This window comes from Pristis pectinata, chromosome 20 (genome assembly GCF_009764475.1).
Source record: "Pristis pectinata isolate sPriPec2 chromosome 20, sPriPec2.1.pri, whole genome shotgun sequence".
NCBI classification, from domain to species: domain Eukaryota; kingdom Metazoa; phylum Chordata; class Chondrichthyes; order Rhinopristiformes; family Pristidae; genus Pristis; species Pristis pectinata.
Window position 1 is genome coordinate 31,170,632 of NC_067424.1, and position 22,316 is coordinate 31,192,947.

General features: G+C 45.3%; 1 protein-coding gene across 2 annotated transcripts in view; it reads right to left on the minus strand.

Annotated features, from left to right (window-relative positions):
* The window catches only part of LOC127580947 (synaptotagmin-6-like), a 250,704-nt gene that overhangs the window by 99,220 nt on the left and 129,168 nt on the right, over positions 1-22,316 (minus strand). For both annotated transcript variants that reach the window (XM_052034943.1, XM_052034942.1), the window contains exons 2-3: positions 17,570-17,915; positions 695-1,253 (exon numbers count right to left, since the gene is read on the minus strand). In XM_052034943.1, the coding sequence (XP_051890903.1) occupies positions 695-1,253; positions 17,570-17,915 (905 nt within the window). The remainder of the gene's footprint in view (positions 1-694; positions 1,254-17,569; positions 17,916-22,316) is intronic.

Genomic DNA, 22,316 nt, shown 5'->3' on the forward strand with positions numbered 1-22,316 from the left:
TTGGTGCACTCACTTGCTCCCAATCACCCTTCTGCTCCTTCTGCCTCCACCTCCAGTAACAACAGCACCTCCTGCACTAACCACAGACTACACAATGATTTTCCATCTGACCCACAAAATATCAGCCCCTTCCAACTCAACTACTGTCCCTCCCTCCCACTCAATCTCAACACCCAGCTCCTCTCTTCACTTCTAATTCCCCTCCTCCCTGCCTCCTGTCCCCATCCCATCACCAGTCAGTGCCAACCCTTCCCTACTGATCCCTAGCACCCACAGCTCCAACTCCCCAGCTGTGATAGGACTCGGAACATCTTTCACCATAAGACATTGACTCAAGTTGTGCTCTTTACCTTGGACCTCCCAGTGACAGACCAACATCCACCATCACTGCAAAATGACTGGCATGCCTTTGGAGGTGTATCCTCCAGGTTGGGGTTTGAATCCCATTCAAAATGTTGTGGCGTCTGCAATGGCAAATAAAACCGGGCAGGGTGCAAAATGAGCTGCTGGTTTGCAATCACCTGTGTTGTGCCACCCATCAAGAACATCTTGCATCACAAGCACTGTACTCAAGTGGTTCATGTGCTCAGATCCTGGACCACAGCTTATACCTTCCCAACCTGGATGCAAGTTTAATCACGTCAGGACACATTACTTCTGCAAACAGTATAGAAGGAGAGACTCCAGTACTCACGGTTGTGGCATACTGAATATCCTTCCAGATGGAGGTATCTCTGGAGAGATCAGAAGCCTCAAACAGGTTCTCTAAAATCACCTCCCCAATCATGTCATGTCTAGAGAACCTGTCAAAGTCATACACACTCAAGTGTAGCTTTCTGTTGGTGAGTTCATCATATGACACGGGAAACTGGAAACTTTCGTCGAATGTAGGATTGAGTGTCTTTCTATGAACCCGTGTCTGGAACTTTCTTTTCCGATCAGGTAGAAGGTAGATTTTTACATATGGGTCCGAGCTTCCGCAAAAGTCCTTTGCAGGCAGGTCAAAAGCCTTGAGGATTGTAACAATCAGCATTTCATTCTCATAGTCGTACTTTAGTGTGAAGTTGATTTTCCCGCAGGTTTTCCCAGCTTCCTTCTTTGTATCTTCAGAGTCCATGGATTTCTGTTTGTAGAGCTCAGGTTTGATCCGTCCAATGCTTGTGGCTTGTTCTTTGTATGGTAAGGAGTCAGTGCTGAAATCAACACTCGACACGTGCATCTGCCTTGGTAAGTGTCTCTTAAAAGAGCTGTGCCTAGAGAAAGTAATCAAAATAAAATCACTCAGTGATGAAGGAAAGAATAAAGGAGTTGCACTGATATCACATCTTTCACAAGCTCAAGGAGTCTACAGGCAATGAAGCGACTTTGACCATCACCTTCTCAGAAGTCCAGCAGTCAATATGAGCACAGCAAAATCTCACAAACGGCAAAGGGGAGACATTCAGAAAAAAAGGATCTTCCTGATACTGGTTCAGAGAAACATATTGGTGAGGAAATTGGGAAGAATTGCTGGGTCTTCTTTAAAATAATGCCCATGGATGGATATTTGACAGTTTCACATATCATCTGAAAAATAGCATGGTGTGGGCTTTCTCCTCCTTTCCACGTGCTAAACACACAAGAAAGCAGAGGAGGTGCATGGTACGTTTTTTTCTTGCAATTGACTTGAATGGAACCGAATTTTGGGTGAGGTGTACAACATGGCAATGATACGATGATGTATGTTTAGTGAGAACAAAGTTCTAACCCAGCATCTCCAACAGTAGAGCACTCCCTCAATATTGCATTGGAGTGTGTCAGTTTGGCTATTTCCTCAACTCTCTAGAGCCATACTTAAACTCACAAACTTCTGACTCAAAGGCAAAGGCTCCACTGCTCAGTTACTGCTGCCTAAAGTGAATGGCAGTACCCAGGTTGTGGTATATTTTCAGGCAATTTGATTTGCAATGCGAATGTTAGAGAACCAGATGTTGGGAATGCATTACTCTGACCCACTGAAGCATCCCTGCAACCTATCTCTGAATTCAGGGTTTGCATGGGATATCAGTCCAGAAATACTTCAGTTTTTAAATTCACATCCTTGTTTTCAACCTCCTCCATGATTTTTCCTCTCTATATCTCTATTCCATCTATCCATTCTACTTCCCTTATGAAATCCCTGTGCTCCTCCAATTCTGGAGTCATAGAGAGAAATAGCATGGAAAAAGGCCGTCACCGCATTGAGTCTGCACTGACCATCAAACATCCATTTACAATAATGCTACATTAATCCCATATTCTGATCAACTCCCCCCCAAATTCTACCACTCACCTACCCTGGTCTCTGGTGCATCCCTGGTTTTCACCATAGCACTATTGTCAACCATGTCTAGATCTGGTACTCCCTCCTAAACCATTCAACCTCTCTAGATTACTGTTTTCTTCACATCATTCCTTTAAACTTAGCTAGTGATCAAACTTTTGATCAATCATCTTGCTTCATGGCTCAAAGTCAAATTTTCTCTGAGCATGTTCCTGCAAAACATTTTGGAATTTTTAGCACATTAATTCTGCTTCATGAAGTTATTGTTGTTGTTGAATTAACTTATGGAAGTGCTTTTGATGTCTATTGGAAGGTAAACAGAATGACGATCAATAATATTTCACAAAATGTAATCTGAGGGATGCCATTAAGTGGTTGAACTGTGTAGCCTTCACAGAGAACATTGACATGTGCAGCAGGGCATGCCAATTTCTCTCCTACATTTCTCGAATCATTCATTCCAAGAACACTGCAGAAGAAAACGAGCCTGGTTAATGATAAACGCTTCTAGATATATGTGGCACTATACTATAACAAAGCATCTTAAGTCACTGTGTGCATAATTAATTACTTCCGAAGTCCAGGAAATTTTTCATAGACAGATGTGGTAGCCATAGCAATGATCCCACCAATGGGCATTAGATGAATGGACAGTGGGTGCATTTTCAGTAGCATTGCTAAAGTAGAAATGCCACCCTAAAAAAATGTCTCCTCTCCATTTTCCTCCCAGTGACCTGTTACAGTAATGACATCAAACCTCCTGCCTGAAGATATATTTCAAAGTACATCATCTACATTGATATTAGAAGTGCTTATAGGATTGTGAAGGCAAAAATATTAGGAATTTTACACAAGGAAGTCCATAAAAAATGTGAAATCATATAAGAGGAGGCAGCCTTACAACCTTCAGGCCTTTGCTAGTCCTTTGAAAACGTAACCCAATTTGTCCAATTCCTCTGCACTGTCCCTTTGTCCTGTAACTTTTCCTTTCAAGTATCTATCCACTTCCTTTCTGAAACATAATATTGAAACAGCTTCCATCACAAATCACAATAGTGCAACAATTTTATCTTAAATTTGCATCCTTTGGTAACTGTAGAAATAGTTTTCCTCAATGCAGAGGTTTACAGAGGAAGGGAAGATTTTAACTTGATGACACATATGTGGGAGTTTGTCCGTTCTCCCCGTGTCTGCATGGGTTTCCTCTGGGTGCTCCGGTTTCCTTCCACATTCCAAAGACGTACAGGTTTGGAAGTTGTGGGCATGTATGTTGGCGCTGGAAGTGTGGCTGCCCCAGAACACTACGCAAAAAGATGTATTTCACTGTGTTTCAATGTACATGTGACTAATAAAGATATCTTAAGACATTTTATATTTACTTTTCAAGGTTGGCTTATGCCCATCTGCCCGGGGTCTTTAGTAAGCAGAGTGATTGTCAGTGGATTAACGAGCTCCCGATGCTACACGACGTAGAGCTCCATCAGAAGAGGAATCAGAGTGAAAGGGACAGGAAAGCCCAAGGGATCTGGTCTGGTGTGGGCTTGATCTGGGCTGAGTCGAACATGAAGTCTAATTGTGGACACTGAGGCAGGGGAGAGGTACTATAATATATTAATTGGCTGCTGCCCTGTGTTACCTGCCATGGATGTGCTGACAGATAACGGCACTTACAGAGGCAGACTGTGACAATGTTGGGATGTCTCTGTGTGTCTGGACCATCTACAGGCTGCTGAGCAGACAAGAGGTGATAGGTTATGAGAAAGGACAGCAGGGATAGAACATGGCACCATATACATGTCTGCCAAATTTACATTAACCCTCCGTCCTTACACCACTTAATTTCAGGCAGTGACGGAAAACCCCACCCTAATTTCTGATTCAAAAGAATAATATCCCTCCAGCTGTGTAGTGTTCCCCTCCTGCAGCAGCAGCAGTTTATGCCCCATCACGCCTGCAGACTCCGAAGCAGGAAGGTGCAACTCTCTTCAAATTAAAAAAAAGCAGAAATGTTCTATTTTGAGGTGAATGGTTAGCAAAAATAAAATCCAAAGTTAACATACTAAATATAAGAAGGAGGGAAAATATGAAAGCGGAGGAGAAGGATCAAAAGGGCAGGTGTAGGCTGACGAATAAATAAAATGGAATAAGCAAATCTGAAGCTATAAGTAGCTTTATTGCATATGTTCAGGGAATCTATGAGTAGGGTCATCACTGAATCAAGAGCAAAAAATTTAAATACAAATATCTATGCAAGGATGCTTAAAATGCGCAGTATTCCTCGCTGTAGATCCTGAGGAGAACTGTTCGCTGTACACCATAGGTGGACGTCATGCTGAGAACCCTTTTCCCACCTCCTGCCCCCAATATCCCCACCTCCTTTTTTGAAGAGTATGTTCCTCTCTGTTCATTCTTCCAGGGAATACCTATTAAAGCAACTTGGGTCTAACTAATTGTTGTTCAAGGCCATTGACAGTTTTCCCCAATAAAAATAGGTTGGTTCCCACCAGCCATTCTGTGGTAGGTAATGGCATGCAGAGGACGGGGAGACATACTTGTGTGCAAACTGGCATATTTTGATTTGTAAATTTTGCTTGAAATGTTAATTTTACGTCAGCTTCTGTTTTTGCTCTGTAGCCAAAGGATTGTCATGAATCACAGTAAAGTGCGCGGTTGTTGCTGAAGGGGAATTTGGGTTTGTGTAACTGTTACTGATCAGATGCATTGCTCATGGACATCCTGACAAGAAGAGGTTGCCTGTGTTGCCTCCTCCCTCTATTCTCCAGTCCCTGCTTCTTCTCCAGCTCCACAGCTATTCCCATATTTTCATTAGCCATCACCAAGACCTCATAATCAACCCCACTAACTTTTTTTTTAAATTGAAAATACTCAGCAGGTCAGGCAGCATCTGTGGAAAGAGAAACAGAATTAACATTTCAGGTCAAAGACCATTCGTCGGAACCGGGAAGGAGAGGTGACACAGTAGCACAGCTGGTAGAGCTGCTGCCTCACATCTCCAATGACCCCGATTCAATCTTAACCTCAGAATGGCATTTGCACATTCTTCCTGTGACCACGTGGGTTTCACCTGGGTGCTCCTGTTCTCTCCCACATCTCAAAAGAATGCTGGTTGGTTAGAAAATTGGCCAGTGTAGCCTCTCCCTAGCGTGTAGGTGAGTGGTTGCATCTGGGGAGAGTTGATGGGAATGTAGAGAGAATAAAATGGGATTAGTGCAGGATTAATGTAAGTGGGTGCTTGATGGTCAGCCATGGCTGTGTTCTGTTGTTATACAACTCCATGCGAGAAAACAAGTTGCAGCTTAACTGTTCTCCCAGTTCTGACAAAGGGTCTTCGACCTGAAACATTAATTCTGTTTCTCTTTCCACAGGTGCCGCCTGACCTGCTGAGTGTTTCCAGCAGTTCCGGTTTTTATTTCAGATTTACAGCATCTGTTTGTCGATCTTCATTTGACTCTTGAAACTCACTCTGCTACATGACAACACCTTGGACAACAGGGGGTACCTGCTGACAGGATAGCTTATGGTGCCCGACCCATATATATACCTAAAGCCTGCTTGCAGCAAATGCTACAATGACATGTTGAAGTGTGCTCCATCTATGGACTCCACATAGAATTCAAAAGCGAAGCAGGAATTTGCAGAGGCTTTCCATCTCTTGAGCTGAAGATCCTGCTCCTAGATCCTGTGCCAGCTTAGAACTGCCATTAGAGCTCCAAGTCCACTGAGCTGAATGGCAATTGTATGGCTGTGAGAAAGGAAGCCGAGAATAATGAACAGCATTTCCTTAATTATCTATGCTTACTTAAATGTTTTTAATTATTTAAATTCAACTCGTTTTTATTTTTTTTACACTAGTTTTAAAATTTTACTTGTTTATTTTATTTCTAACAGTTTTAATATGTTTCTCAATATTTCTGATGTTCAGAAGCATTCAAAAACTTTTATAGCTTTGGCCGTCTGCCAAAGTTTTCCAGAAGAGTATAATGGGCAGGGTTTGCTCTGAGCTACCCACATAACACAATTGCATTGCCGGAGGTTTATGCAGCAAAAAGGATCTCACTGTTTGACTCTGGTAAGATAGGCCATGCAGGATTGGACCAGGTAAGCTTGGATCAATGGGAATGGTGATTGGCACTGCAGCCCCAATCAGCAAATTCCAGCCATACATTGATTTCAATAGAATGGACATTAGGCAGGTTCCAAAACAGGCAAGGTGGCAGGTCCATTTTATTTGTTTATCACCCAGGCAACCAAAGATTATTTTTATAGTATGTCATTAAATGCCTGCTTAGACTGTGGCCTCATTACTTTCTACAACAATCAAGGCATGTGCATTGAATAAGTCATCAATCTGTACAAAACGTGGCTTTCCATGTCAGCTGCTGAACATGACCTACTATTATAGCTTCAAGAGCCACTTCTGGAACTTGCAAGATAAAGAATAAAAGTTAACTTAGGAATACAACCAAAAAGGTTGTGGGTGTCTGGGATTCAATCCATAATTTTGAGAGGGGGCAGAATAAATTCCGAAAGATTATCAGAGATAGAGCAAAAAGGGCGAGAATGGGTAATATAGCACTCTCCATGACAAGAAGACATATGGAGTATGTACCTGAGGGCTCACATTTAACTTTTGTAAACATTTAAAACTTAATTCCCTTTTGATCTCATTTTCTCTGTGTACTCCAGTGAACAACATGAAGTCTTTATTTACTGTTGGTGAAAATCCATATCAGTCGTAATGAGGATGTAAGCCAATCTAAGCATTTACTCGCATGGACAAAAAACTTTAAGGTGAGAAATTTGTCACAATTTGGTTTAAAATTGACAACATTTCATAAAGCAATGATCACGATCAAATGCCAAGTACTCACTGTACTGGTTACTTTAATGAATTCATGTGTACTTGGTCATGATGAAATTGTACACTGACCTTAATGCATTTTTCATTTCACTGAAGTTGTATGTCACGCATTCGTAGAATCAAAGATCGTACAGCTCAGAAATGGCCCACATCCCCCATACCGATTGTAATGCCGATCCACGCTAATCCCATTTGCCTGTATTAGGCCTGTATCCCTCTGCTCTTTTCCTGCCCAGTTACCTGTCCTAATACCCTTTAAACATTGTAATAGTGTTTGGCTCCATTACCTCTTCTGGCAGCTTACTCCAAAGATTCACCACCCTCTGTGTGAAAAACTTACCCCTCAGATCTTCCTTAAGTGTTCACCTCTCACCTCAAACCTGTGCCCTCTAGTTCTAGACTCTCCTGCCCTAGGAAAAAAAATCTGACCATCAATCTTATCTGTAGAATATAGTCGAAAGTCGAGTTTATTGTCAGATGCACAAGTACATGTGTGCACAAGTGCAATGAAAAACTTAACTGCAGCAGCATCACAGGCACAGAGCATCATATAAGCAGCCTATAAGCAGCATTAAAACAGCATTAAAACAGTAAAGCCCAGGAACAGGCCCCTCGGCCTACAACGTCAGTGCTGAACAGGTTGCTAAATTATATTATATTTCTTCTGCCTGTACACGATCTATATCCCACCGTTCCCTGTATATTCATGTGCCTATCTTATAGCCTCTTAAGCACCACTATCGTGTTTGTTTCCCACACTACCCAGACAGCAACATGTTTCCGGGGAGAGTTGGTGAAAGTTCTTAATTTTGTAAACTTTTATAAGGTCACCCCTCAGTCTTCGACATTCCAGTGAGAATAAACTCAGCCTATTCAATCTGTCCTTATCACCACAGCCCTCTATTCCAGACAACATCCTGGTGAATCACTTCTGCACTCCCTCTATTGCTACCACACCCTTCCCGCAGTGTGGCGACCAGAACTGTACACAATTCAAGTACAGTCTAACCAATGATTTGTACAACTGCAACATGACATCTCAACTCTTGCACTCAGTACCTCAGCACATGAATGCAAGTATGCCTCTTTCACTACCCTCTCCACCTGTATTGCCATGTTCGGAGAGTAATGGACTTGCACCCCAAGATGTCTCTGTACATCAATGCTCCTAAGGTCCCTGCCATTTAGTCTATATGTCCTTCCAGAATTTGACCTCCCAAAGTGCATTACCTTGCACTTGTCAGCATTAATTTTCATCTGCCATCGCTGCACCCAACTTTCCAACTGATCTATGTCCTACTTTTCTTTAAACAACCTTCTTTGATAACTACAACTCTAAAAATGTTCATGTCATTTGCACACTTACTAATCACACAACCTACATTCTCATCCAAGTCGTTTGTATATATCACAAACAACAAATGTCCCAGCACTGACTCCTGTGGTACACCACCTATTACAGACTCCCAGTCAGAAATACACCTATCCACCACTACGCTCTGTCTCCTGTCATCCAGCCAATTCTGCATCCACTTCACAGACACACCTTGGATCCCTTGTGCCCTCTGGACCAGCCTACCATGCGGGACCTTGTCAAAAGCCTTACTAAATTCCAGGTAAACCACATCTACTGTTCTGCTCTCATCAATTTTCCTAGTCACCTCCTCAAAAAACTCAGTCAGATTTGTGAGACACGATCTTGCCTGCTCAGAACTATGCTTTTTCTTCTTAATCAGTTCCTGTCTTTCCAAGTGAACGCACCTACCACTGATGCAAGTCTCACTGACCTGGAGATTCCAGGCTTATCTCTCTTGCGCTTCTCGAACAAGAGGAGAACACAATCTTCAGAACATATAATACAAACCATTAGATTATTTCTATGGACTGCTCTACTTTAGTAAATTTTGTTTTCAGTGCACATCCTTTGGTGTACTGCAGTGCATTGCCCATGTGGTTAGTTTGGTATGTAGGTCCTGCGATGGAAGCAGGTGAGCCTGGGGTCTGGGATTGGGTGAGCAGAGGGCGTGTCCAAGGAGCGGACAAGATGGAGGCCAGAGACACTAAGACTGGTTGCATGATCTGCCTCATTGTGTAAGAGGTTTGATGTTGCAACATCTGCAATATCACAATTTAGGTGGTCTCTTTACCTAGATACTTCTTATAGGAAGACTTGATTCACAATGGGAGACTTCACCTGGCAGCTCCAGAATTCATTAGGGACTGCTCACACACCTTCCCTCTGCTCAGACAGTACTCAAACCAGCAGAGTGTGTATGATGGAGAATTTGTTTAAGGGATGGCTTGGTGACACTGCTCAGATACTTGCCCTATGCAATGATGCACTGTCCCTTGGAGAGTTCCCTCTTATCTACATGGCTACCCTTCTATTCATATGAGTTTCCTGCTTTAAAGAAGGACAGCAATTTTGTGAAATAAATAACAGTTTTATTGTACATACACAGGCTTGACTTCTGTGTGGGCAGTGAGGAGAGGAACTGTCTATAGTGGGAGAGGGAGTGGGATGGAGCTAAAGAAGCTCAGGTCAGAGATGAGGAAAAGAAGTAATAAGAGATACATTCCCATAATATACATCACTCAAATGTGTTTGTGTATGTGTGTATGTTTGTGTATTTGTGTGTGTGTCTGTGTGTATGTGTGTGTGTGTCTGTATGTGTGCATTTTTGTTTGTGTGCATGCTGTGATGGGTGTGCTGTGTATGTGTATTGTGTCTGTGTGTGCACGTCTGTGTATGTGTGTATGCGTACATCTGTGTGAGTGTGTGTCTGTATGTGTGCATGTTTTTATGTGTATGTTTGTGTGCATGCTGTGTTGTGTCTGTGCATACATGTATGTGTGTCTGTGTGTATGTGTGTGTCTGACTGTGTTTGTGTATGTGTGTATGCATATGTGTGTGCATTCCTATAAGTGTTAGCATTACAGAGTAGCATTTACAGTGCTGTTGAGTTCACACTGACATCCCTACTGATCCGATGATACGTTACCTTAATATTCATCATTGTGCAGGGACGTTCTCTGTCCTGGCAGGTATCTCATTCACTGCCCTCTCAGAGAACCCCAGGGCTCTCTCTATACCCTCACCAACCTCCCCTTCCTCCATGTCACCATTAATGTGCATTGCTTTTGTCTTGCTGCCATGGGGAGTGTGCCTTTAGGAGCTGCTACCCTCCTCTTAATGCTGACAGCTGCACTAGAGTCAGTGTGGACCCTTTGGGACCCCAATGCAGGTAACAAGTTAGCTCATCTTTTAAGTGGAAATCTCACCAACACTATTGTGCACTCCTTTGTAGCCAATTTCAGGATCTTTTTGGGAGGACCCAATATCTTATTATATGGCATATTTATGGTGATACAGAAGGACATTTAACACACTAAATCCATCCCAACTCCCTCGACAGCAATCACATCAATCCTATTCCTTCTCTCCCTATTTCCCTGTGTCCCTGCAACTTATTCTCTCTCACACAAGCCCATTAATTCCCCTTTGATTCTTTTGCCTTTAACCTGCAGTAAGGGACAATTTATAGTAACCAATTAACCTACCATTTGGTGTTTGTGTAACAGGTAACCAAGACGGTTAAAATCCAGATTCTAAGCCGAGAATCCATAAGGTTAAATTCTAGCATCCATTATCTTGGAGTAAAAGAAGGAACGGCATGCCAAGACTTGTTATTCTGCTCTGCTGATGCATCTTTCTTATTAAAATTCAGCATTAGGGATGGATCCAGAAAGGAACCGCAGCTCACACTTTCCTGTCCTTATGTAAAGCTGTGTGCTGCTGGGAATCTCCACAAGAGATTTTTAAACGTTGAGGTAATTTTTACAAATTGCATGTATTTTACTTCCATTTGCACAGATGTTGAGGAAATGATTTTAGCAACACCAGAATAAATGGTGACTTCAAATGACAACTTAAAGGGACCACTCAGAGCTGTGAGACTTGAGACCTCCCAGCAGAAAACTTGATGTCAAACCAAAATCCCAGCCTGAAGGTATCGCTCCTGCAGATCAGAAAGCTGGAGCTAATGTGTTTGGGCTGTTATTCTTTTGCAGAGCGCAGCATGGATGTGTGGTAAGGATCTGTTTTCACTTCAGTTCCCAGCTACTGTGACAAGTGCTTGATATATTAGTCTGATTGTCTCCATCCTTTCACAACTGAGCAATGAACCACAAAAAGCCAAAGGTGGGCTGTCATCAGGATCTAACAGAGGCCAGACGTGAGGAGAAAGAGGTACAAGAGACACGCTGCCATTATTTACATCACTTGACTGGCAATGATCTTTAACAGGCTTGATCCACACTTGTGTTCCTTGCATCATCTTGTAGGAAGGTTCGCCGAGGAGGTTGCTCATGCAGCACTGTTTACTTCAGTGACTGCAAGCATATCTACCAGAGAATGAAATCAACAATGCATCAGTCCCAAAGTCTGAGTTTTATTTCCTGGCGTGAGTTGCACCTGTGTATCTGATGCAATTTCTGCATCAGACATGCATCAAATTGCATTTTCCCCCACGCAATGCCTATCACTGTGGGGAAGGTGAGAAATTAGATGAGTTTGTCCAGAAGTGACCATCAATTGGCAGGCATGGGGCAGCTGGGTCTTTGTAGGGCAGCACCGGGCTGGGACTTCACTCCTCACTTATGGCTTCCATCCCCTTCCCCTGACAGTCTGATCTTGCCCACTCACGGCCCTTCCTACTGTCCAGGGCCTACACCTCCTAATCATCCAGGCCCAGGACCTGGAGACCTCTCCTCCACCATCACTGGCTATCCAGCCCATCCCCAGCTCCGAAAGCCAACACTGAACCCTGGCCTTGATCCTCATCTACTGACCCAGCCTCCAGCCTCAAACACCCATCTGCCCCACTGCTCCTGAGCACAGGCCCTGTCTGGCCTTAGACAACCACCTTTCCTGCCCCCAACAACCCCAGACGTGGCCTTGGTTCCAGTCTCTGAGTGCTACACTTTCCCTTGTGAAGCCCCCGTTCAGCAGTCACCCAGCGCACCTGCCAAAGGCCCCTTGGAATCTGTACTCCCTGGTCTCTCAGTTGGATGTGGATGGAATTATGTTGGAAAAGGCAACAACACCAACAGATGGTGAGAGGTTCCAGTGCCCACGTTAGGGCAGCGCTGGTGTAACACAGTGGCGGGGCACCAACAAGTGGTTGGGCTATTGGCTCTCCATAGAAAACATCAGCCGTGACCCACGCAGTCCACCTGGTCATCCCTTCCCCGAGTCAGGGTCAAGTTCACCAGCCACAGGTGGCCAATTAACCTCTCAACCCACACGCCTTTGGGGTGTGGAAGGAATCCAAAGCACCCGGAGGAAACCCATGAGGTCACAGAGAGAATGTGCAAACTGCACACATTTGATGGAGAGAGAGGGCAGACCAAAGGTAGCAGCTTGTTTGGGGGAGAAACACGATGATGCTGGAGGAACTCAGCAGGCCAGGCAGCATCCGTGGAGTAAAGCAGGCGGTCAATGTTTCGGGTCAGGACCCTTCTTCAGGACTGAAGATAGGAAAAGGGGAAGGCCAATATATAAGAAGGAAAAGCAGAGCAGTGATAGGTGGACAAAAGAGGGGAGGCGAGGTGGGCACAAGGTGGAGATAGGTAGATGCAGATAAGTGATAGGCAGGTGCGGGGGAGGAGGGGAGAGCAGATCCACCAGGGGATGGGTCAAAAGTAAGGAGAGAGAGGGGAAAAAGGTAGAAAAAAAAGAGGCTAGGAAAAGGAAGAAGAGAAGAAGCATGGTGGGGGTTTGTGGGGAAGGGAGGTGTGGATTAGAAATATAGAAACATAGAACAATTACAGCACAATTCAGGCCCTTTGGCCCACAAAGCTGTGCCGAACATGTCCCTACCCTAGAAATTACTAGGCTTACCCATAGCCCTCTATTTTACTCAGCTCCATCTAACAGTCTCTTGAAAGACCCTATCGTATCCGCCTCCACCACCGTTTCCGGCAGCCCGTTCCATGCACTCACCACTCTCTGAGTAAAAGACTTACCCCTGACATCTCCTCTATATCTACTCCCCAGCACCTTAAACCTATGTCCTCTTGTGGCCACCAATTCCACCCTGGGGAAAAGCCTCTGACTATCTACCCTATCAATACCTCTCATCATCTTATACACCTCTATCAGGTCCTCCCTCAATCTCTGTCTCTCCAAGGAGAAAAGGCCAAGTTCCCTCAACCTGCTTTCATAAGGTATGTTCCACATTCCAGGCAGCATCCTTGTAAATTTCCTCTGCACCCTCCTGTAGTGAGGCAATCAGAACTGAACCCAATACTCCAAGTGGGGTCTGACCAGGGACCTATATAACTGCAACAATACCTCACAGCTCCTAAATTCAATTACTTAATGTGGGAGAATTCAATGTTCATGCCATCAGGCTGCAAGGTTCCAAAATGGAAAGTGAGGTGCTGTTCTTCCAGTTTGCGCTTGGAATTCTCCTGGCAGATGATCAACTGACCCGTGTTCAGACTAAGGTGGGCACAGTTGTCTAGTAATTCCAGTGCACCCCCAACCAGTGTCCTATGCTATACTGGTGCCCTGGGGTGGGAAAGTAACTGCTTTGGCTATTGCCCTCTTGCATCAAAATTCAGTTGTGACCAAGCGTGAGCCTTGGTCTGAAGAGACCGGGCTGGGTGCAGCACACCTTCACACTATGGGAAGGTGTTAATGGCCCTCTTCTCCCGAGGCCAGGCCCAGGAGTCACGCTGGGCTGATGCTGTATCAGGGCCTTTCCACCATCACTGTTGTCTGCGGTGGGAAGGTATTGTGTGGTGGACAGCTAGCAGAAGAAAACCATTCAGCCCATCAGGTCCATGCCAGCTCACAAAAGGGGAATCCCATCAGTCTCATTCCCTCCTCCTTATTTCCCTTTACCCCTGCAACTAATTCTCTCTCATATCCCCACTACATTTCCTTTGATTCTTTTGCCTCTTATCTACACTAATTTATGTACCAGTACGTGGCGTGCACAAGAAAACCAGAGCACCCAGTGGAAGCAGACATGTTCACAGAGAGAGCATGCACACATGCACTCCACACAGTGTGATATTATCGCACTGTGTGACAGTATCCCACAGTCAGTTAGATACTGACCTTGGGTGGATACTCCATCCAAGGTCAGTGTCAAACCAGGTGCTTGGAGCTGTGAAGCAGCACCCCTAACTGCTGTACCAACATGCAACCCTGGGAGTGTGAAGTAGTTGGGAGGGGTGGGGTATGGGTGTTGGGAGCGGCAGCAAAGGTGGGGGTAGTAGGTTAGAGGAGGGATGGAGCAATGGTCTGGAGGATGAGTTAGAGATTGGAGGGAGCAAAGATTCACAGCTGCGATTTTATCACCATGTTGTCTCAGAAGTGTCCAATGATGGGTGTCCCAGGACAGCATGCTCTGAGTTCACTCACAATGCTGCAAAAGAAGGGTCACATGGGGAAATTACAACATCACACACATCGGTGATCAGAGGCAAAATTCTCCAGAAATAGGACATAATTGTACTTCATAATGAAAAATAAAATGGATTTTCAATTGTATAATGCTGACAATGATCAGTGTACTGGAAATGAGTTTCTACGTTGGCAAGTTCTTCCAAAACTTCCAAACACCAGAGGGTTATGGCTGCACAGTGGTGCAGTCAGTAGAGCCAATGCCTTACAGCACCAGAGACCCGAGTTCAATCCTGACCTCCGGTGCTGTCTGTGTGGAGTTTGCATGTTCTCCCTGTGACCACGTGGGTTTCCTCTGAGGACTCTGGCTTCCTGCCACATCCCAAAGATGTGCAGGTTGGTGGGTTATTTAACCACTGTAAATTGCCCCCACCACCCCCATGTGTAGGTGAATGGTAGAATTTTGGGGGAGTTGATGAGAATGTGGGGAGAATTTTTAAAAATTGTATTAGTGTAGGATTAATGTAAATGGGTGGTTGATGGTGGTTGTGGACACAGTGGGCCAAAAGGCTGTTTCCATGCTCTATGTCTCTGTGACTTTCTCACTGCTGTTCCATGATGTGGCCAAAGGAGGCACTGTTGATGCAGTTGATCCTAGCCATAGGCATCTCTGAAAGTTTAAAAAAAAACTGGAACACTTTTTAAAAATTTGAGAGCTCCAAGGGAGATACAGTTTCAGAAAAAAATAACCTGTTAGTCATGGCAAGTTTGAGAAAATATAAGTACCCGTCTTTTGTTCTTTGATTGCATTTTGCAACTTTGAAAAAATAAACCAAAGCAAACTATAAAACATTCTCTCCAATGGTTTGTCAGTAAAACAATATCTCAGAAAGCTTAAAACTGGGCAAAAATGGACTCTGTGCAAGAAATCTCATTTCCCGCAGCTTGTGATGTGTTGTTACTTTGTGAACCAACGTGGGGGGTTGTTAGTTTATACACAACGTACACAGTGTTGCTCCTGATTTCCAACACAGTGGGTTCATTAGACCACTGAGTTCAATATATGTTCAGAATTTATGTATCACTCCCCACCCAATAGTTGAGGGGGTGATACTTAAAGGAAGAAATCCATTAGTAATACATGTTGTTGAAAGTGCTAATGCATTAAAAAAAACAAGCCTATAATAACAAAGAAGAATTGTACCATCACTTGCCTCAGTCTTTGGCATTCTCCCACTCAGCGCCAACTAGTGAACATCACCAATGGGTACAACAACTTAGAAATTCTCACACTAATGGGTGTGTTGGGTTGACCATGAGAAGTAGGAGCAGGCCAGTCAGCTGCTGGTGCTTGCCACACCATTCAGTAGGGCAATGGGTGATCATGATGATAGCAGTGTTACACCAACGCATGTCTCATTCCTGTGCCCACCACTGCAAATTTCAATAGCGCCCAAGGCCGAGGTGTGTGTGTGGGGGCGTGGGGGTCAGGGGATGAAGTCATTGTCCCACAAGCATGGCATCAGGAGATGGGATGGAGATCAAGGTCAAGGACAGTGAGGTAAGTTGAGGAGAGTGTGGGGGGCAAAGGTTGTGACCTCCATCATCAGCATTGGCTGACAAGTGGGAAAGAATCAGGATGGGAAATAGTGTGCGAGGTGGGAGATCAGGGGAAGATGGATGGGTCAGGAGGGTCAAGGATAGGTTGGATAGGAGAATGCCGGGATATCAGTGCCACATGGGCTTGGGGGCGGTGAAGAAATGGGGTGATGCAGGGTCTGAGGGACACACCTGTGGAGACACCGTCCTATACTGTGGAGACCTGAGAGAACCCAGCAATGGGTGCCCCCAGGAAAACCCTTTCTAATTCGTCCAACTATCCTTCAAAAGGAGTACGGGACAGGGAATGGTCACATCCTGCGGACAACTGACACAGAAACGAGTCAGGACTATTAGGGCAAGCCACAATTGGAAACGCCCAGTGACATTTCCAGAGTGGTTCTGCTTGATCTGGAAATGGTCAGAATCACATTCCACATCAGAATCACATTCCATAGAGTCATGCAGCATGGAAGCAGGCCCTTTGGCCCATCTGGTCCAGGCTGACCAAGATGCCCATCTAAGCGAGTCCCAGCAGGAGGCTGAGGAGATTCGGTATGTCACCAAAGACTTGCAAATTTCTACAGATGTACGGCGGAGAGCATTCTGACAGGTTGCATCACAGCCTGGTATGGAGGCTCCAATGCACAGGTTCACAAGAGGCTGCAGGGGGTTGTAGACTCAGCCAGCTCCATCATGGGCACAGCCCTCCCCGCCATTGAGGACATCTTCAAGGGGCAGTGCCTCAAGAAGGGAACATCTGTCACTAAGGACGCTCACCATCCGGGACATGCCATCTTCACGTTACTACCGTCGGGGAGGAGGTACAGGAGCCTGAAGACTCACACTCAATGACTTAGGAACAGCTTCTTCCCCTCTGCCAACAGATTTCTCAATGGTCCATGAATCCATGAACATGACCTTGTTATTCCTTTTTTTGGCACTATTTATTTATTTTGTAATTTATAGTAATTTTATCTCTTTGCACTGTACTGCTGCCTCAAAACAATAAATTTTACATCATATAAGTCAGTGACAATAAATCTGATTCTGATTTGCCTGCATTTGACCCATAACTTTCTAAACCTTTCCTATCCATGTACCTGTCCAAGTGTCTTCTAAAGGTTGTTATTCCACTCTGAGAGAAAACAGTTTTCAGATTATCCAGTGCAAAAACAAGGCCTTAGTGTTTGAATTTATAGATTGCCAAATCAATTGGTTGACTTCAGCTGCACTTGAGGTAAGTTCATGAGCAACTCACCCAAAGATTTGATGCCCTTTTTAAACTGGAATGCTGATTAAGGAGACATTAACCAGACAAGAAAATGCACATGTTATCTATCTTCAAGACCAAAGGTGAGAGACTGACCTGGAAGATGAGGCCGGCTCTGTTGTCTGTCTCTGTATTCGCGTGTGGCGCAGGATGTGATCCTTCATTGACATTTGGACTTCTGCTGGAATATCGGGAGACGTGTGGCTGATCTTCATGGCTGCTTCCAAGAAGCTCATGGACGGGGACTCCTTGGGCTTGTCCGTCATCTCCTTGCTCTGGTCAGTGGCAGTGACGTTGACCGTATCCCCAGGAACGGAGGTGTTAGAGAGAACCTTGTTCTTCCAGGGCACCCAGCAGAGTTTCCAGAACACAAAAAGAAAGACTGCCACCAGGGCCAGTCCACAGAAAATAAGTATCACTGCAAGCAAGCTGACCGAGATATCTGGAAACAGAATGGGGGAAAGTGTGGGAGACAAGAAGGTGCCACAGACAAAGGACAGAAGGGGGAGAATACAGAGAGAAAATCTGTGAGCAAAGTCTGGTTAACCGTTCAATAACCTATTAGAAATAGTTTTAGGTTCATGCAGCATGGAAACAGGCCCTTTGGCTCCCTGTGTTTGTGCCGGCCATCTACCTACCTCTTCTAATCCCATTTCCCAGCATTCAGCCTGCAGCCTTCTATCGCATGGCACTTCAAGTACACATCTAAATACTTAAATGTTGTGAGATTGCCTGCCTCCATCAGGCAATGCATTACAGATTTCAACTACCCTCCAGATGAAAAAAGATCTTCCTCAAACCATCCCTAAGTCTCCTCTCTCTTACCTTAAACCTATGCCCTCTGGTCACAGGCACCTTGGCTAGTGGGATAAGTTTCTCAATCTCCAACCTACTCACGCCCCTGTTAATTTTTGCAGGACTTATGCAAAATTGGTCCCACAAAGCCAGGTCAATTGGTTGCCAATGCTCCGTTACAAAAGATTGAGCTCCACTTTTTCATTGTTCCAATAAACGAAAATAAGCAAATCAAATTTTGAGCGCAAATCTCAGTGTTTCCTTGTTTCTCTCTGTTAAGGCTGAACTAAATGACAGTGCAGAGCTTGTCAAAATTAACCTCAGTACTTGCGACACAAGAGCAGACCATTTTTAGTCTTGTGGGCTCACCTACATAGCCATGGTGTTGAGCACTGGCTCTGCCATTGCCTTGAGCATCTCACCTGTTTTCCCTCAGTTTGCCCCTGCACATGAACCATTCAGGATGAACTTTTTTTATATTGGTCGCTTACTGCAGACCATATGGATAGTGGGGGAATCAGAGGCAGACCCTGCAGTGGCCAGAGAAACAAGGAGACCATTTTCCCGGGAGTGAGCTGTGCACAAGGCTGGGGTTTGCAATCAGTCTCAATTTTATGCTAGTCTGCCTACATTTTGTTTCAACTCTATTTATGCACTGGGCCAGTTTCTGGTAGAGATTTATCCAACACTTTTAAACATTGTTCACTCCAAGAGGAAGATAGCCAGTTGCAAACTAACTAAGATAAGATATCCTTATTAGTCACATGTACATCGAAACACACAGTGAAATGCATCTTTTTTTGCGTAGAGTGTTCTGGAGGCAGCCCGCAAGTGGCGCCACACTTCTGGCACTAATATAGCATGCCCGCAACTTCCTGACCCGTGCATCTTTGGAATGTGGGAGGAAACCGGAGCACCCAGAGGAAACCCATGCAGACACGGGGAGAACGTACAAACTCCTTACAGACAGTGGCAGGAATTGAACCCAGGTCACTGGCGCTGTAATAGCATTATGCTAACTGCTACACTACCGTGCCTGCCTCACAAGGAGCAGGGTTCCTAAAGGACGATAACTCTGAGCACAAAGATGAGGGGGTTAGAGCAGAAGTCAATACTCATACTCCAAGCAGATACAGTGGAATCTCAGTTGGCACTCCGTATGTGTTCCAAGGAATGAGAGCATGACTGGAATCAGTGCTAAAAGGAGTCAGGGAATCCAGTTGAGGATCCAACCCTCTGCTCTGGCACTCCTTCAGCAATGAAAGGGTTAAACCGATCTCAGTGTGGACTGTGCCATGCACAATAGCTGCCTATGAAGGATAACATTGGATGCACCAGGGCAGGCAAGGTGGCAGCTCAGCGCTGAGATTGGGGCTGAGGTAACCCTGGTAACAGGTGAATGCAGGACATTGCTGAGAGCCCACTGCACCAGTCGTTGTGTTGATGGACCACCTGGATCCTGCCATCTCTCCCATTGCCACCTGTTGGACGTGACGGAAGCTGTTGCCTCCCCTACTCTTTCTTTTGTTGTATGTATCTCTCCAGCCTGGTGATTTCTCTGCAGGATAACTGTGGCCTCTGGCTGTCTGTCATCACAAGAGGCAGGTTCTGCCAGTCCCCAGCAATGTGCCACAGTTACCGTGTCAGCCCTGACACCCCCCATGTCTCAGCACTGAGGGGACTCACCACTCCCCCAGCCCACCCAACCCCAGCCCTCACCAGCAGCCTCTGCACTTTGTCTCCCGTGGGGCGAAGAGGCAGCAGAGAGGGCAGGGGCTCACGCCAGGTTCCTGGCACAGAAGTGTGCAGCCCGAGTGAAGTATAGGTGGGTCTGTACCTGTGAGCATTCAGACTGCTCTGAGTGGGTACCAGTGTGTAAGACATTGTGTTCAGAGGCCGTTGATCAAGGAATGAGTTATTTTTATCCCTTCCTTGGTGCTTTTTTGGGTTAATTTAGAGTCATAGAGTCATACAGCACAGAAACAGGCCCTTCGGCCCAACTTGTCCATGCCGACCAAGATGTCCATCCGAGTTAGTTCCATTTGCCTGTGTTTGGCCCATATCCCTCTAAACCTTTTCTATCCATATACCTGGCTAAATGTCTTTTAAACATTGTAATTGCATCCGCCTTTACAGCTTCCTCTGGCAGCTCATTCCATATATCCACCACTCTCTGTGTGAAAAGGTTGCCCCTCAGTTCCCTTTCAAATCTTTCCCCTCTCTCTTTAAATCTCTGTCCTCTGGACTGTGACCAACCAACTTATCTACGCCCCTTATGATTTTACACATCCCAAGCAATGTCACTGCTCAGCCTTCTAAGCTCCAGGGGAAAAAGTCCCGGCCTATCCAGCTTCTCCATGTAACTCAAGCCCTCCAGTCCCTATAACATCTTCATGAACCTTTTCTGCACCCTTTCCAGCTTAATGACTCCCTCCCTATAGTTGGGCGACCAGAACTGTGCACAATACTCCAAGTGTGGTTTCACCAACTACTTGCACAACTGTAATCTGCTCTCAACACTAATTGTTTTCTTGTCCCATCAGGCATAGCGAGTGGACCATGGAGTGAATGGTTATTTAATTTCAGGGTAATAACTGAAGCTGATGGAAATTTAAAAAAAAAACAACAGGAGAGATAGAAAACAGAGTGCCATTCACCATCGATTGCTTTACACTGTGACACAAAGTGAGCAAGGAGCTTGACTGCTATTTTCAGCACCAGTGTACCACTCAATGCACATCACATTGATTAAACACTAAACAAAACCCTACGCATGAATGCCTGATTCCTTTGGCACCTAAATGCATGCAACTCGTACAGTGGGTCAGGACAGAGGGGATTAGAACTTCGATCACATAATGCTGATTCTTTCTCGCATTGCGTGACTGAAGGTAGTTTATTTTGAGTGAAGTGCACAATGACCATTTCTGGGTGGTTGGAGTCAGCCTGGATATTCGAATAAGCACTTCCAGGAGGCATGTCTTCCTCATTAGGGGGGTGCGGGATGATGTCATGCCCCTGTTAAGAGATCTTTTGGAGAATTAAAGGGAATATTACACTCAGTTGCCTGTCTTTGGTCACTCTGACAGCCACTTTTAATCAGTGGGGCACTGGTTTGGGACCCATGTTGAGTTTAGACCCTTACCTTTCATCCATTTGGTCTTCCAATTTGGCCCAGTCCATCAGTTCCTGGCTCCCTGAATTTCCCAACTCTTCAGACTCCAAGCAATCCCCCTGATTCCCCCACGGCTTCTGATGCAGTCCTTCGTTGCCATTTACCCCATCATCCCTCCCGATCCCTGACAATCATTTCCACCCCCCCCCAATCCCCAACAAAATCTTGCCCTGACCATGTCCGCCAGGGATCTCAGCCATCGCTGGCCCAAATGACTCCAATGCACAGGCCCTGATCATCCTCTCCCACCACAATCCTCGCACAGACCCTGACTGTCCTACACCACCCCAACCACCACACAGACCACAACTGTCCTCCCATCCCGACCAGACCACAGACTCCAATCATCCCCACAACCCAACCACAGCACAGGCCCTGACTGTCCTTCCACCTTGACTATAGCACAGTTCCTGTCTACCCTGGACCACCCCCAACCACAGCACCATCCCTGGTCATCCTCCCACACCCAATCAAAGCACAAATCTCAACCGTCCTCCGCAACATCGACACCCACCCACACCACTGCCCCCCCCCACCCACCCCCCACAAATCCCCTTTAAGAACTGGGTATATTTCAATAAGATCTTTTATTCTTTTAAACTCCAAAGAACACAGTCCAGGTCTGCACAATATTTTCTCAAGCACCAAACCCCATATCCCTGGAACTAGTCTAGTCAATCTTTACTTCTTCAATGGCAAGTACATCTGTTCTTAGATATGGAGACCGGCACTGTACACAACACTCCTAATTCAGTTTCACCAAGGCCCCACACATCTGCAATAAAACTACCTAATTCCTATATTCAAATCCTCTCATAATAAAATCTAACACAACATTTGGCATCTTAATTGCTTGCTGCACCTTCAGCAACT